The sequence below is a fragment of the Cardiocondyla obscurior genome, linkage group LG10 (genome assembly GCF_019399895.1).
Source record: "Cardiocondyla obscurior isolate alpha-2009 linkage group LG10, Cobs3.1, whole genome shotgun sequence".
In the NCBI taxonomy this organism is placed as follows: domain Eukaryota; kingdom Metazoa; phylum Arthropoda; class Insecta; order Hymenoptera; family Formicidae; genus Cardiocondyla; species Cardiocondyla obscurior.
Window position 1 is genome coordinate 2,572,978 of NC_091873.1, and position 16,490 is coordinate 2,589,467.

The 16,490-nt window shown below is 39.2% G+C and overlaps 1 protein-coding gene across 2 annotated transcripts; it reads left to right on the plus strand.

The window, feature by feature from the left end:
* Positions 1-574: 574 nt before the first annotated feature.
* Positions 575-15,059, plus strand: Blimp-1 (PR domain zinc finger protein 1). Of its 2 annotated transcripts, none has more exons than XM_070662957.1 (8): positions 575-4,573; positions 7,239-7,451; positions 8,815-8,934; positions 9,624-9,749; positions 9,867-9,993; positions 10,307-12,196; positions 12,583-12,924; positions 13,184-15,059. In XM_070662957.1, exons 2-8 carry the CDS (start codon positions 7,245-7,247, stop codon positions 13,342-13,344), a joined length of 2,973 nt encoding a protein of 990 aa, XP_070519058.1. In that variant the 5' UTR covers positions 575-4,573; positions 7,239-7,244; the 3' UTR covers positions 13,345-15,059. The 2 variants fall into 2 exon arrangements, with proteins under 2 accessions (XP_070519058.1, XP_070519059.1); XM_070662958.1 differs by having other exon boundaries at positions 580-4,573; positions 7,239-7,409.
* The last annotated feature ends 1,431 nt before the right edge of the window (positions 15,060-16,490 follow it).

Genomic DNA, 16,490 nt, shown 5'->3' on the forward strand with positions numbered 1-16,490 from the left:
TACGACTTTGTATTTTGTCTTTGGGAATATCTCGAGCAGCTAACAAATTTCTCGCCGTTATTCGCCGTAATCTTTACGTACACGCAATCTACTTGATAAACACGTGAATATATATATAGTATATATATGCTGGCTGATCCGTTATAGTACACTTCTAAAGTAACAGTTACGAGTTACGCGGAGCGCGGTATACGTGCGCGGGGGGAACGCAAAACACCTTGCTTCGATCCGAATGGGTTCCATGGAAACGACGTTTCCGGTTCACATTCGGTTTTCTATCCGTAGTGGCCGCTATTACGCGTCTGATTAGAAACCTACGTACGAGTAGTGACGCGCGACATGTCGCCGCCGCCGATTTTTCCGACTTTTTTTTTTTTACGTGGCATTGTGGCATGGTATCCCAATTTCTCTTTTACTCAGAAATTAAGTTAGCGTTAATCAAAAATTTCGTTAGACTGACCACGATCCTGTCTATAAACGATAATTAAAAAATAAAAAAGTAAAAAAATTATTAGACATTTAAAATAAATATTCCAAATTAGCTATAAATAATGGCGAATCGCGAAACAAAAGTTTTTTTTATTTAGCTACAACGCCATCGCGCGATGCCAACGTCCGCGGCGACGCTCAGAGGCTGCGTCCGAGAGTATTGACCTACAGAAAACGAACTATTCTGAAAGTTTGCAAGCGCCGACATTGGACTGCGATTCGTGTGCAAGAAGCGGTCGTGCCGTAGGAAATTAATATATCTGGTACACAGTCGTTCTCCTGCCGAGGAGGGAAAAGATCGACGACCCCGAGGAACGTATCTGGGTTAGTAGTCGTCGGCGATTCACGCGGAAACTTCTTTCGCTAGGCGGGACCGGCGTCGACTGGTTCGCGATCGCGGAAATCACATCGGAGCGAACCGCACGTGTATCTCCGTCGAAAAGTGAAATTCGGCATGAACTGTCGTATCGCGTATGCCCACGCCGAAATTTCATCACACCGGCGGCGGAGGAGGAGGGTGAGAAGGTCAATGGCTTCCGCCAGCCGTATAATCGTAGCGTAATATGAGAACATCGTCCACATGTAGACCAGAATTGGCGTAGTATGTGTCGACGATACGACACGATTTATTAACACGTTTAGCTTCGGGTCTTAATATCAATTTTATTTTATTTATCAATTTATATTTGCAATGCTTTCTCCGCGTATAAGAGAACACATTTTTTTTAATGATTCGTCGCTACGTTTAACGATCGGTCAATTGTACATTTTATAATGGAAATTCGAGATAGAATATATGATTAAAACAGCATTGGGGGAAAAAAAAAAGTTTTCCTCGCGAATGAAATTCTATAGTTCTCTCGATTTCGATTAAATTACGAATAAATCATGTGTAACCCAATATTCTATTAATATCGAGAGCAACGCCAATGAATTATAGCGGTGATAAATTGTCCTGCGGTAAATATGTGTTTTGCTGCCTGTTCTTCGTTGAAAACCTCTATTCTTTTTCCGTATATAAATATAAATCACGACGTACGTAATAATTGCTAAATAATATTAAATCTATAAATATGTTTTTTCAATTATTACGTGTACAAAAATCGTATTGTTAAAAATTTTTCAATTACGTGTCACTTAAATAAAAATAATTTTTAATTTAGAACTGGGTCTCTATAAAAAAAAAATTTGTAGCGACTAATATGTATTTCTCTACTTTTTTTTTTCAAACTAAATATAAAAATTTGTCGAAATACGGATGGGTTCCCTGTCGATCGTTCACATAACCTTGTATATAATCGAGACCGGTCTTTTGGACTTAGAGTTTGAGTTTCAAAAGTTCGACGACCTTTTTTCTCACGTCGCGATCTGTTCACGGTTCGATTAATATCGCAATAATTAAAAAAAAATTTTTTTAACCGCACACGTAATCATAGAAGTGAATGGAGTCGCCGGTATCGAATAGCAATGACTCTGATCCACGGTCTGGGCCAGTTGGATGCTACGTACTCGCTGACACAAAGTCATTGTGCAAAGAACCGACCAAGAATCTGTTATATTAATTAAAATATATACCTTTTCGATCTTCAAATAATTCGATAATAATTAATTTAAGATGATTCGTACACAAAGTGACGACTATGTTAATACAAGAATTATCTATCAGGCACTATTCTTATTAATTTAATAAACCGCGCGATTATCTTACAAAATACTGCATATGCATCAAATTATTAATATTTTTATATCGTTTGCTGCCTTAATTTATTAACTGCAAATAATAATAAGCTGTTTACTGATTTGTATTCGTGCGCATCGTACGTAGTCGGTTCATGCATCAAGTCGTGAATGAGAATAGATGGTAAAGGAGGGGTGGCTTGAAGTAGTCGGAGGGGTTAAACGTACGTTCCCGTAAAGGGGTTACGAGAGGGCGCCAGACAAGGAGAAACGGCAAAGATGCACCTAAAGAAGCATGAAAATGACAACAGGAAAATAGTATGACAATAGACGAGAAACTTTTAAAAAAAAAAAACCATAATTTTTAAATACTCTGTAAATTTTGTTGATTATATATAAAAATAACGAAGACAACACAGCTATAAAAGTAGTAAAAATACGATTTTTGCAATAAAATAAAATATTTAAATACACAGTAGTAATGATATACCGCAACGTGTTAATATTTTCAAATATTACTAAAATTTTTAAGAATGATTTTCCTTCAATCGTCAACCAAACTCTTTCTCGGTTCTTCACCCGCTTTTTATAATGACAAAAAGTTATTTGAAGCATTAAACTTCGGCACCGACCGGCGCATGTCTTTTGCTGTCATCGACAACGATGAGGGATGAACAAACAAGCGCCGCGATGACGACGAGAGAAAGGGAGAAAGCGACGTGTGGAATAGGGGTAGTGCGCCAAGGGGGTTGGTTGCACGCGCGTCGAAGCGGGCGGTGGGTTGAAAGGGGTAATGGGAGATCAACAAGAGAGAAAGAGAAAGAGAGAGAGAGAGAAAGCGAGATGAGCAGGTACAACAATAAACGATGAGACAAGGATGCAAGAGGGAAATGCACGAAAGAAGAAAGACGGGGGAGAAGAAGGTGGAAAACGGTGGTAGGGACGAACGAAGAGCAATGCGCGGGGAGTGCATCGGGGTTGTAAACGAGGACGGAAAGTGGCGTACAGTGAAGCGAGACGAACAGAGGGAAGAACGGGAGGATTCGGGGTGGCGAGGATCGAGGTAGGGGCGGAAGAGAGAAATGGGAAATAGAGAGAAAGAGAGAGGGGCAGCCTCTGGCAACGGGTCGATCGAAAGCGCAGCGCAGAGAAATGCACCACCTCTGCTCTGGTCTGGCAGCTTAGCGGGCGCACCACCGCGTGCGTCAGAAAGAGAGAAAGAGAACAACGGCGTGAGCGGAGGAGAGACGCAAAAAGAGGGAGAGAGAAAGGAACTGACGGAAGCGGAAGGGAGACCGACGTATATCCGCCGACCAATACCGACGTAAGGGGAAGAGGACGAGAGGAGGCAAGCCGAGTCGCGTTGGGCTAGGTCAGGTCTACCCGAGTTCCACACACACCGCGCTCTCTTGCGTGTGCCATCCCGCCGAGAGCCACACGAAGGCGGAGGCGCAACCCTTTCGCGAAAGAGAGGACCGCCGCGGATTCCCGGTTTTCGCAAGTGGGTTCGCCGAAAGCGTTCCAGATTTTTTTTTAAGACAAAAAATAATGGGAGAATTCGCGCGTCGCGTTCGCCAGCTACATGTCTTGACAACGCGAGATCGGTGCCGAAGAGTGTGATCGCTCGGGAAAGCCGGTGATAGTGCGCGTTGTCGAATGACGCTTCGAGAAGAATAACATGAGAAAGATGATCGGTAGTGAATGATCGTAAGTGTTCACGCGCGTGTGTGAAGTTTGAATCGATCTTCTCTAAATCCGTTTTCGCGGAAGGTGGAGGAAATAGAAGAAAATTGAGGAGCGACTTTCTTAGGAAGTTCCGATCTTTGACTCCCCTCGGTGGCGGCGGGAGCAAAAATTGGCACTGTTGACAAACAAAACAAGCCCGACGGCGATACGGACGGAAAAATGTCGAGCGATCGGTGGGAATCGTTTGCAATTCCCTTTTTCCGATGTCCTGATAATCGATAAGCGTCGTCGACGCGTAGGTGGCCGCGTAGGGACCGCCTAGCCGGGCAGCGATTGGCCTTACCGACGTAATTTCTCGCCTTCGTCTTTTGTGCAACCCTCGGCGCGATCAACTCGAGCTAGATAAATGTTGAGGGTAAACGGCGCCCTGCGTCGCCCGCTAGCGCGAGGCCAGGAGGATCAGGCCCTAAGTGCAACCGGGGCCGGCGCGATGCCGGTCTCTCTAAGAAACCACAGGATCACGTAAAGGGTGGCCGCCGGCCCACGACGATTTAGAGCCCTCCGTACCGCGCACGCACGGTCGCGCAACGGCAAAGGGATCGCGACAAAAAGAAGGTCTTTTCCGGGTGATCCAGGGTGGTGAACCTACCTACGTTTTCACCTCGGAGAACAACACTGTCGTCATAAAGTTCGTTTGACGGTGTCCGATGCACCAAAAGCCGTGAGTACCGTAAATCCGGCTTGCCAGTATTAACACACATTGCGAAGAGTAAAGAAGGATAATTAATTACGTTTGTTAAATCAATGTGTTGCTGCAAAATAAAAACGCGGCTTTTCGAGTAAATCCTTCGCTATTCTGGAATCTAGAGTGAAAAATACAGGGACGCACGCAGCAGACATTGCCACCTCGAAACTAACGGTGCTGAGAAAAATGGAGTTCTGTGTATAGCCTTTCGCTACTCCAAACTTATAAAGAAATTAGCTATCTGATATATGTATTATCTTTTTTTTTTTTTTATGTACGAACGACCGCTTTAACAAAATCTTTAGAAAATTTAGTCAATAAATGGATTCAAGTAGATAAAATACAGAATTGTAAAAGAATAACGGGGGGAAAAATATATAAAATGAAAATTGCAAATACTTTTCCATTACGAAAGTTTTGTAATTACACGTAATATTAAAAACTCGGGAAAATTCGTAATGCAACGCGAAAGGCGACCGACCAAAACACCATATATATCTTTTCGCTGGGGATCGATCCTGTCGCGGCTGCAATTTCTGCAATGTTGCGAGTGCAGCTTTTGTGTGAAATGTGATGCATTGCGTGTTATTTGAACAGTCTTCGTAGTTTTTGTATTTTTTGTTTGGAATTTTTACTGCAAGATCAAACAATCGAAAGAAAGAGATTTCAATTACAGATTCCGTTAAAATAAAATATCGGTGAACCAACAAATATTAATTAAAAAAAAACAATTTAACTTCAAATAATAATATCGGGAAACGATCTGCTACTTTTGAGATATTAGTTTCTTGTTAAAGAAAGGTTAAAATAGATACATAAGCAATTAAAAGTTGATGAAAAATAAATATAACGGAATATGGAATATCCAAGAAAAGGAATTCCTGCATTTGAACGAAAAACCGCGTTGTATAAGATACGTGGTTTCAATACCTTTAAACAGGAAGCAGAAAAAGTAAAGTAAATTTACTTTGAGTATAAAAATCAAATTTCGAAGACGCTATTACACAAAAGCGAGAACAACCGATTACAGATCGTGAGAAATGTAAAGAAAAATCAAACTTCTAAGTACCCACGAATAAAAAAAAAAAAAAAATACCTGCAGAATATTGATTTTAAAAAAGAACCGTGCCTAAAATTCGCGAAGCTTTTTCGGAATGTAAATTCACGTTTATTAAGTTTCAACAAAAGAATTAATCTCGAAAATGCGATATCTATTTTGTAAGAAATCTATTTTCACAAGAATTCGGGAACGTGATAAAACGCTTTTAGTCGGAAAATTGCGTCGAAAGCATACGCGAGCGAGCGGTTTGCGATATCGGTGCAGCGGTGGTGCGCGATTTTCATGGAAATCGAAATCCACCGGGTAGCGAAAACCCTCGGCGGGTGGTAGCGGACGGGGAGGACTTCGGAGTTTATGCCTCCGTCCGCTCTGCCATCCCCTTGCTTCTCCTTTCTTTCTCCCTCCCTCTCACCCCTGCAGTCGATCAATGCGTGGACGGGTTTCACTTTCGCGGTGTTAAAGTGTGCACCACCGCAAATTGAAGAGTCGGTACCGTTGAGAAAACTGGATCGCGGACCACGACTCACTCAATGACGTATTCCAAATCGGCAATTAGCCGATACGCGATAAAAAACATTCTTTGATATTAATTTGATGTTTTTATAATTAAACTGTACGTGCGCGGATATCAATTCGAATTTATGTGATCATTGATTATACGATATTTCGAGCATTGTCCTTGTCTTAACAAGACAGTTGAAAACAGACATAGCGGTAAATCAGCCTTAATACCGAAAAACAACTTCATTACTAACCATTAATTTCGCATCATTTATTAGTTATTTCTACATCAATTTCATCGGTTCTAAATACGTACGTACCTCGATTCCAATTTATTACACATTTATCATTTCCCGGAGTTTGAACGAATACGTGAAGCAAGGAATAGCACTGTGCACCGTTAAGACTTTTAATTATTCCTTCGATAACGATCGCGTCAGTTAACTTTTGCAAGACTTAATAATGACACTTGAGCTTAATCGAGTGTTCACTCGACGATAAAAATAAAAAAACGTGACTCTATAAAAAAAGCAACAGGGATAAAAAAAATAGTGGGCATCAATGGCGAAGGTTCGATTATTCATTCAAAGTATTATTAAACAGACGAGAATGGATTATACGAGTTTGTTTCCTGGAGATCATTGAAGTCATTATTTATTAATTTTTATTTTTTAATCGTATATAATCGGACGACAAGTCGTAATATATATGTATACCACGGTGCCTATATATGACAAAATTAATAATCTCAAAGCATACCGTAAAAATTCGAAGCCTTCGTAATGTATGATCCGCGAAAAAGGCTTTAATCCGTCACTCGATTACACACAGCTTTTAAGGGCTGCCACAAAAGGGATGAATTAGCTTTTACTATTTAAAGTGATAAAAAAATCTGTAAGTTGAAACACGATCTTTGCTATAATTTATAATGACAAAACTATGAACTATCTTCCAATAACATGTGACGCGAGATGTAATCTATGAAATAATTTCTATTTAAATAATTTTTTTTTTAATACAGTCAATAAAATTTCTCAAATATTGAATTTCGTTAATAAGAATTCCCGGTTTTGTTCACAGTGAAGAATGGAGGCCAGCGAGTGGGATCACGCGACCTTGAGGGAGGAAGAATTTGAGCAACATGCCGTATATTTGGTACCGGATGTGTCGGCGTCGCCGAGTGATACCAATCGTGCAGAAGCGTCTTTGCCACGGAATCTGGTGCTCAAACCCTCTCAGGCCCTCAACGATGTATGTTCTTTCGCGGAAGAAACTTATTCCGAAACTACCTCGGTAGGAGCCGCATGTTCAGTCGTGAATCGATCGCATTATTAATTTTTCGACGCCTGCTAAATTCTCATTAAATTACGCAAAAGAAAAAAAAAATTAATAATTTCAAAAAACAAAAATTGTTATCGCCAGAATCAAAATTTCGTTAAGCGCTAGCAAATTGCAGAAACTTTAGAATTTAACCAGATATCAGTACGCGAGCAAAAATACAAGTACACGAAGAACATTAGACTTAATTAAATTATTAAACTTTCATTTATTAGCTTCTTAACCATCTTCCATCAATTAAAGTTATAATTTATAACCAGAAGATAAGCAAGAAGATAACAAACGTTTCAATGATTGATGAAGAAAAACGGTTTTTAACTATAATGTAAAATATACAAAGCGAGAAGGCGTTGGCCGAATGATGTCATGGAATCAAACTTGACCAAGAGATGCTAAGGCTAATTAACTTACGAGGCATGACCTAGACACAAAGTCGAATCGCGTTACACTTTCCTCAGCGGGGCAAGAATCGAGACCATTCGATATAATCGTCGTGAAACTTTTGCTTGAACCTCCTCTATGCTGCTTACGAAATTTCGAGTCCGGCGTGGAAACCGAAACGTTCGCGAATTGCAACGATGTAATATATTGAGAAGGAAACGCGCACGAGATGGGCTAATCGACATCCGTCGGTCGAGCTTCCGTTTGTCAAAAGAGAAGCAAAAGCATCGAAAGCGCGTTCTGGACTGAAAGCACCGAAGAGTTAAATTAGTTTTACCGAACGGACGTTTCTATGCAATAGGGCGAATACTATTCTCACGTGAGCCGGAATGAAAATAGGTTCTATCTCCTGCCGATATCTGCGTATTTTAACACAACGCCGGAATAGATGAGAACGGGCGATGAAAATATCGGAGGAGGCAAACAATGCGCTTTTACCAATCACCGATCATTTATACATTTTGGTAGTTTTTGTGATTTCCCGAACGAAGCTTAAATACGTGAAATTTTTTTTAGCAGTATAATTTCTCTTCCGGATTTCGAAGCAAATTCATTATGAATTACAGAATTGATTTATGATTTCAAATTGTAGCCAATATAATCGTAAATAATTTACATCTATTTATTATTTCTTTTTACTAAATTAATATTTGCACATATTACGGTAACTTCTATAAAAAAAAAAAAAAAATTAGTTATTTATGTTAAATTATAAAATATTACGAAACATTATTGGGAAAATTTTTCAATCATAAAATTTGATGAATGTATAAATATGAGATGAGATCTAAGAGGCAATATTGATATTCAAGCTTCAAATATGCATCATCCCTCGATTTCAATCGTCTCAATTAATCGGAAATTACCCATGTGACAGGTGTTGGGTGTGTGGAGCACCGGTTACATCCCAAAAGGGACACGTTTTGGCCCTCTTGTTGGGCAAGTGTACACGAAGGATTCGGTACCGGCAGACGCAAACCGGAAGTACTTTTGGCGGGTAAGGCTCATGTTATTTTCATTTATTCATCTAAGCTATTTATATAGATTACACGGGCAATAACTTCCAGCCAAGGCAAAGGTTATCGCATATATTCGTCATAACACCGACAAAAATTAAAAAAGAAAACGTATAAAAAAAGCTAGAATGGAAGGAGAAGCCAGCAAAGACCAGAAACTGGTTTCAACCGTTCTAGCAAGCCTTAAAGCGAAACCCCCGAGAAGCCGTTGATACCTTGTAACTTATCAATTCGTTACGACGATTACTTGGTTCCTTCGCGAACTTCACATAAAATACACGATACATACAAATCACAATAAAACCTAACGAATGTTAATATTAACTAATGGCTTTTTTTCTTCAGTATTTTCTAATAATAATAATTCAGCATTTTTAACATACAATTTGTGCATATTTACGACAAAAAAATTAAAAAAAAAAAATAATAATAATAATTAGAAAGACTTGAATTGTAATTTTGAATGTAAACGGTAACTTTGTGCTCTCGACAAACAGAATTTAGAAAAGTTTTGTATTATTATTTAAATACTTATTTTATTTAAAATACAATTGGAACGTACGCAACGAATACGTATTCATAATTAAAAATTTAATATCAACTGTAATAATTATTCTTATCAAACAGTTTCAATTATCGCGAATATAAAGATGATTTTCGCATTGTTCAGGTATACAAGAACAACGAGCTGTTCTATTACATCGACGGTTATGACGTCCAGAAATCGAATTGGATGCGTTACGTGAATCCCGCCTACTCATCCGAATCGCAAAACCTAATAGCATGCCAGTATAAGGTAAAGCAATTTTGTGGAGTGCGTTTTACGAAGGAGTGTGCATCTATTTTGAATCGCGTTTAAATTATTATGCCCGAAGAAAAACAACTTACAATTGTTACTGTACGTGTGTTTCAGATGAACATTTATTTTTACACGATCAAGCCGATATTACCGCATCAAGAGTTACTGGTTTGGTACTGCAGGGAATTCGCGGAAAGGCTCAATTACCCGCTCACTGGTGAGCTGATGCTTCAGAGAATACGTAAGTAGGCGTATCTTTACTTTAAGCCAGTATATGAAAATTAAATCATAACATGGAAATTTAATGCGCAAATCGAAATCTCGATATGCCACTAGCATTTGCAATTAATTAAAATGCGATTAGCGTTATAAGAAGATCATTATTTATAATTCGATTATTCACGGATTTCTGGCACTGTAAATATATATATATTTTATGATACGTTTTACGACCAATCTTGTCTATAAATTGAAAATCGGTTGATTAACGAGCTAACAGCGCATAGTTTAATATTAAATCAACGAAAAACGTCAAAATAAAAAATTATTTTCAGGACAACAAGTACAACAATCAACACTACCAACAGAAATTTCACCCGCCGTCGACGTAATATCGCCATTGAAGGACTCGTCGATTTACGAGAGGCGTCAAATGACGCCAACGGATGGTTCTGTGAGGTCAGACGAGGGTTACCATTCAAATGGCTATCACGATGAGATTCTAACACCACCTGAGGAGAGCAGTGAATCCGATAGTGAGAACAATTATGTGCTGGATTTTAGTAAGAACGCCAAATCGTCGGTGTGCAACGATGAAATTCTTAAGCAAGACAATACTGCGGTGAAGAACGAATACAGAAAGGTAAAAATCAAGATCTCCAAAACCTACGGTAATTTCCAGGCGACGAAAGGTATAGCCGATGGCCCGACAAAAGATAAAGATCAAGAGCTACCTAGCCGAGCAGTCACCCCGGAACTCCAGAAGCCGGTGTCACCTATCATCCTGCAAAAGAACACGGTGCTGTCGACTGTGACCGAGGACGAAATAGACGAGAAGAACATAAAACCTTTCTACGAGCCGGAGGTTAAAAATGGTAATCCACCGATGTCTGGCAGACCCGCCTACTTGCCCAATCCTAGCAGCTCTATTCTGGAGAATATTTTATTGCGTAACAACACAGATAACAACAATAATAGTCACCATCATCACAACGGCAGCTCGCAGCAACACCATCAGCATCATCAGATGCATCATCAGACTCACATGGATTCAGTGACTCCGCCACCTTCCAGTCCCACCGAGATGGCGTACTCTTACAAGAAGTCTCATCGTTATGGAAACATTTTACCTTGCAGCCCGGACTCCAGCTCAAACCTGCCCTTGCAAACAGACTCGTGTGTAAACTCGACAAGCGGCAACGGCACCGGGCTACCTAGCATACAAAGTCCGACTGGAAATCTGCACTCCAGCACAGGAGGGCTGCATTCGAGCACCGGCGGAGGCAACAGCTTACCGCATCCTGGAAGTTTGCACTCGTCTAGCAACGCTGGCGGCAACATACATTCGAGTACGAGCGTACTTTCGTCTAGTACAATGTTAACATCGAGCAGTAGCCCGCATTCGGCATCAACAAACGGATGTCCGCCCAAACGAAAGACCAAATCGCCCTCGCCGTCGTTAAGTCAGAATGGCGTACCCACTCCGACAACGATTCTTTACTCCGGCAGCTCAGGAGCCGTCAGTTGTCAGATCGAGTCCGCCAGTCCGATATATCCGAATTCTACCGGTAGTAGCAGTAGCAGTAGCAGCAATCAGAGCGTCTCGCCGATTTCGCCGATCCAGTCGCCCTCGTCCTACAGTCCGTATGGAAGTCTGTACGGCCATCAAAACGGCTCGCTTCATCACAATATGGGAGCGTCATTGTCAATCAATTGTAGCGCCTATTCACCCACACCGAGTGGCAATGTCGTTTACGAGAGAACTACAGATGGCAGGCGATTGGAGCCGACCAGCAGCGGCAGCCATCAACTGCCGACCTCGTCGACCATGCAAATCGACAGCAACCAAGCATTAATCACTGGAACGCACAATCTCCATATCGGCCATCCGGGCCTCACTATTCATCCTAACTCCTCATCGTCTCTCAATAGATACTCGCCCGCGAGCTCCTTGTCGCCGGACGATCACGGTTGTTCCCAGAGCGGCTCCCTCAGCCCCAATTCTCAAAGCTCGAGGGGCTATAGGTCGCTGCCTTATCCGCTCAAGAAGAAAGACGGCAAGATGCATTACGAATGCAATGTCTGCTGCAAGACCTTCGGTCAGCTATCGAATCTCAAAGTACACCTGAGGACGCACACCGGCGAGAGACCCTTCAAATGCAATGTTTGCACCAAGAGCTTCACACAACTCGCACACCTTCAGAAACATCATCTCGTGCATACCGGTAAGCTTATTCATCTGAGTACATTTTAATGTAATTATATTTTTTTATATAATTTTAATGTTTAATATATAATTTTGGTTTTCTAAAATTTTTTCTAAAATTATTATATAATTTTAATGTAATTATATTGTAAAATAACAAATATCAATGTCTATTTTTTCAATTATTATTAATACATTTCACATGGCAACGTTTAATGCATTTATTAAAACTTTTGTAAAATATGCCTGTTTTTTTTCTTTTTTTTTTTTTTTTTTTTTTTTTTAATTAATATCTAACAATTACTTTTCAACAATTTTATATTTTAAATTCGCAAAAATTTAAATTTGAAATAATAAAATATTAAAAATTATAATATTATGTAATGTTAATACGACTGTTCTCAGGTGAAAAGCCGCATCAATGCGAGGTATGCAAGAAAAGCTTCAGCTCAAGTTCGAATTTGAAGACCCACCTTAGACTGCACTCCGGTCAAAAGCCGTACGCCTGCAATCTTTGTCCTGCCAGGTTTACTCAACGAGTTCATTTAAAACTGCACAAGAGGTTGCACACAAACGAACGACCTTACACCTGCCAGGGCTGCGATAAAAAGTACATTAGCGCGAGCGGCCTCAGGACCCATTGGAAAACGACGAGCTGCAGACCAAACAACATCGAAGACGAGCTTGCACTTGCTGCGGTCGTGGATTCGCCAACGTATTACGAATATGGTCCTGACATGAATGTTGGTAAGTGTAAATTCTCGACCGATTTGCGATCAAATAATAATGAAGTAACTTATCTGTCATTGTTACGTTATATCGCGAGAATAATCGCAAGAAAAATTAATCGACAAATTTATCAACACGTTTAGGAGAAAATTGCTGAAAAAAAAAAAATTGAAAAGAATTTAAAATAAATGCGTTAGATTAAAAAATGAAAATAACGCTGGGGGCAGATGTTCCATTTTATGGACGCGGACACTGAGCCTGGCGGGTTTATTTGCAGGAAATATGCCCAAGGAATGCGAATTGGAGCACATCGATGACTACGACAGGCATGGATCGACACATGGCCCGCACTCTACATCGCTTCACAATTTGGAAAACTCCGTGGGTCGGCCGAGCGTCATAGAAACATCCCAGCCACACATTATCGAGTGTACATAAGTACATTACATAAATGTTATATAATACTATGTACATAAGTACATAAGTCGCATGATGGGGTATAAATTCCCTTTCGTTCGGGCGGTACAAAATGCAATCGTGGAAACGTAAAAGAGCTTCTCGCAATTGACCAGAAAGGAGAAAAAAGAAAAAAGCTTTTCCTCTTCTCTGGAATGGCAGTATAAAACAAAACCTTTCGCACGTAGCGCACACGAAATCTTCGCAAGTTAATTGTATAATAAAAGTTGTTTAATCGATTGATCAACAGCCGCCTAATTTTTTAGCGAACACTTTGAACTTTGTTATTTTAATATAGTGACGACGACGAAAGAAAAAGATGAATTTTTTCTGGGGTACTCAACAAAGTTCTGTCTAGAGACGCGCAAAGTTCCTTCCTTGTAAATTATCCTTGTAAATACTCATTTCTATATTTTTTCTATCATAGCGTTATCAACGAAAGGAAGAATAGTGTTCGGAATAATTAGGTTTAATTGTTTAAGAAGATTCTAATACTGCCACTTCAGAAAAATTTAGAGGAAACTTCGCGTAAGCAATGGTACCAAAGTCACTCGGGTTTCTCGATTACTTAATTCCATGATGCATTTCAGAATTACACGTCAAAGATATATAAACGAATTGACAAATTCTCAAATTCGAATGAATATTAAAATGCCTGCAAATTTTAAAATAATTTAGCAAGATATATATTGCCAGGATTTTGCAATAATTGACGTTAAGTGAATTGCGAAAGATAACACTTACAATTAGTATATTTCAGGCATATAATTTTTTAAATTAAATGAAATTTTACTGTCTTCGACGTGTTAAGATTTTAGGTCGGTGTGTAAAATGGCGGATTTTGTCGGCACCCGTCATAATGTTCGCGTAATATGCGAAACAACAAGAAGTAACAACAAAAAAAAGACTCGAACAACTAGTGACGACACGACTGCAACTATACGAGACCTGTACCTGTATATATACTAATATTATTATTAATTATTCAGTAATTTAAAAAGAAGTAATATAAGAAGCTCTAATTTATGAATACCTTTATACATATATACATATAGATATACTATATACCTATATATGTGTATATACATCTGTATGTGCACATGTACGTACGTGTACTTACGCATATACGCACGTACATGCGTGCATACCGTCGTCGATTGGCGGACGGTAGACTGCGCTTTACGTTAACTTCCGCGAAATAAATTTTATTACTTATTACAGATTTTATTAATGATATTAATTTATTAATATGTAAAAAGAAAAGAAAAAAAAACGTTGAACCTATCAACGTGCGTTTCTTAGTACTGATATAAGTTATATAACTTTGTTAGCACATTAAGTGCTTTTTTAGCCTTTATTACCGTAGGAAAGTTAAATTTACGATAAAAATGCTGTTAATATCTATCAAAATTTTACGTAAAACATTTTTTTTTTTATTAATACTATGATATATAATTCTTTTCGAACTTTGATTACAAATTGGAACGATAAAATAAAATTCGTTAATAGCACTTATTATCTTCGTATATTTTTTGGCTTTAAAAATATATATTTGTAACGTTATTGTTCCATTAGCTTCCATGCTATATGTTTTTATTTATTGCGGCTATGCTAAATCTTTCTATTTTAATATTTATTCATTTAAACAGAATGCATTTTATAGAAACTAAATTAAAATTGCAAAAAAAAAAAAAAAATATATATATATATATTTTATTATCGTAGGATTTGACGGATACTCGTAGTTTTAAAAGATCAAAATTTAATGGCGAAGTAAAGTTTATCGTCTATAAAATCAGAAGTTATGGTAGAACATCTAGTCAAAACGTCATGAGAATATAGTGCAATTATGGCTTTTCATAAGAGAAAGGTATATTTCTTAATCGAATTAAATCTTCGCGGAAATAATGGATCAAATATCGCGTTTGCGAAGTTCAGATTTCGATTATAGACTTCCTTTATATGTAACATAAAATGTAAAAACGGGTGGAATTAACGAATTATCGAAAAAGCTACCCTTTTTTCTCGCAGCTTCCATTGATTTTACACAAAGTTTTCAACGAATTTGTACTTCCATTAATACTAAGCCAGATCGAACGAGTTAATCCTGAGCGCAGCTTACCGTACGTGATGCGAAACAACTCATTCCTTACTGAGGGACGACTCTGAAGTTTCATCAGTGCAAACGACGGGAACGAGAAAGATTTTTTTAACGAACGATACGAATTTTCAAATACGAGCTCGAGGTTTCAGAGTCGTCGTTTTGTAATATTAATCTAAAAAGAAAAAAAAAAAAAAAACGTATCGCAGACTGATATACACACGGCTATCGAGCGTTTGAGATTTTAAAGAGTCACGTGCATCGCGATACGATTCCGTGCGAAGCGAGCGAGAGAGAGAGAGAGAAAGAGAGCGAGAGCGAGAGAATGAGAGAATGTGCGACTTTCAAGAATGCGGGAGAATATCATATTATTATTCTAAGTTTTGGCTTCCTTCGCAAGATCCTCCGAGGCTTCGGTTTCGCAAAAATCTCCCCCACGTGTGCGCGAAAATTTAAATCCAAAGAAATCCTTTTTTTAACTAAATCTCTTACCTTTCACGGAATATAACAATACCGTGTTAACATTTTCTCCCCCCAATGTCGAAACCGCGTGCTTGCGTGCGAGACCTTTACGAAACTGACGATCCTCGTTTCTCCATACCCCGAATCACTTACTACCCTCATGCTATTCATCACCTGCCTACCGGACATTATCGAACGCACTCGAAGAGTTCCTCCTCGATTGTCCAATTACACCGTAATAAGTTTAACGAGCGTTCGCGAACTGGGACTCACAAATACGAACGCGAGTATCATGTACTGTAGATTCGCAAGGCCTTTACACTGATTTGCTGATATACCCTTTAATAACCAGGCAGCGTGGACGACTCGCGGGTTCTTTACGGGATGGAGAAGCAGTGAAAGCGTTTACAATGTAGCGTGCGCTATGCTTAGTAATAGTACATATTAATAACGTTGCCGTGATCACGCTCCAAGAGCCTCTCGGGTGCTACGTGAGGTATCTCGGCGTACGTGTTCCCAGTATCGTTCTGTAAAGTGTGTCTATCTTACGAAAAAAAACTGAAGC

What these genes read in the sequence shown, in the direction of transcription:
- Blimp-1 (XM_070662957.1), top strand. Translation starts at nt 7,245, where the DNA reads ATGGAGGCCAGCGAGTGGGATCACGCGACCTTGAGGGAGGAAGAATTT. An exon ending in GCTGATGCTTCAGAGAATAC is followed by an intron (nt 9,994 to 10,306) that starts GTAAGTAGGCGT and finishes AATTATTTTCAG; the next exon opens with GACAACAAGTACAACAATCA. An exon ending in ACATCATCTCGTGCATACCG is followed by an intron (nt 12,197 to 12,582) that starts GTAAGCTTATTC and finishes GACTGTTCTCAG; the next exon opens with GTGAAAAGCCGCATCAATGC.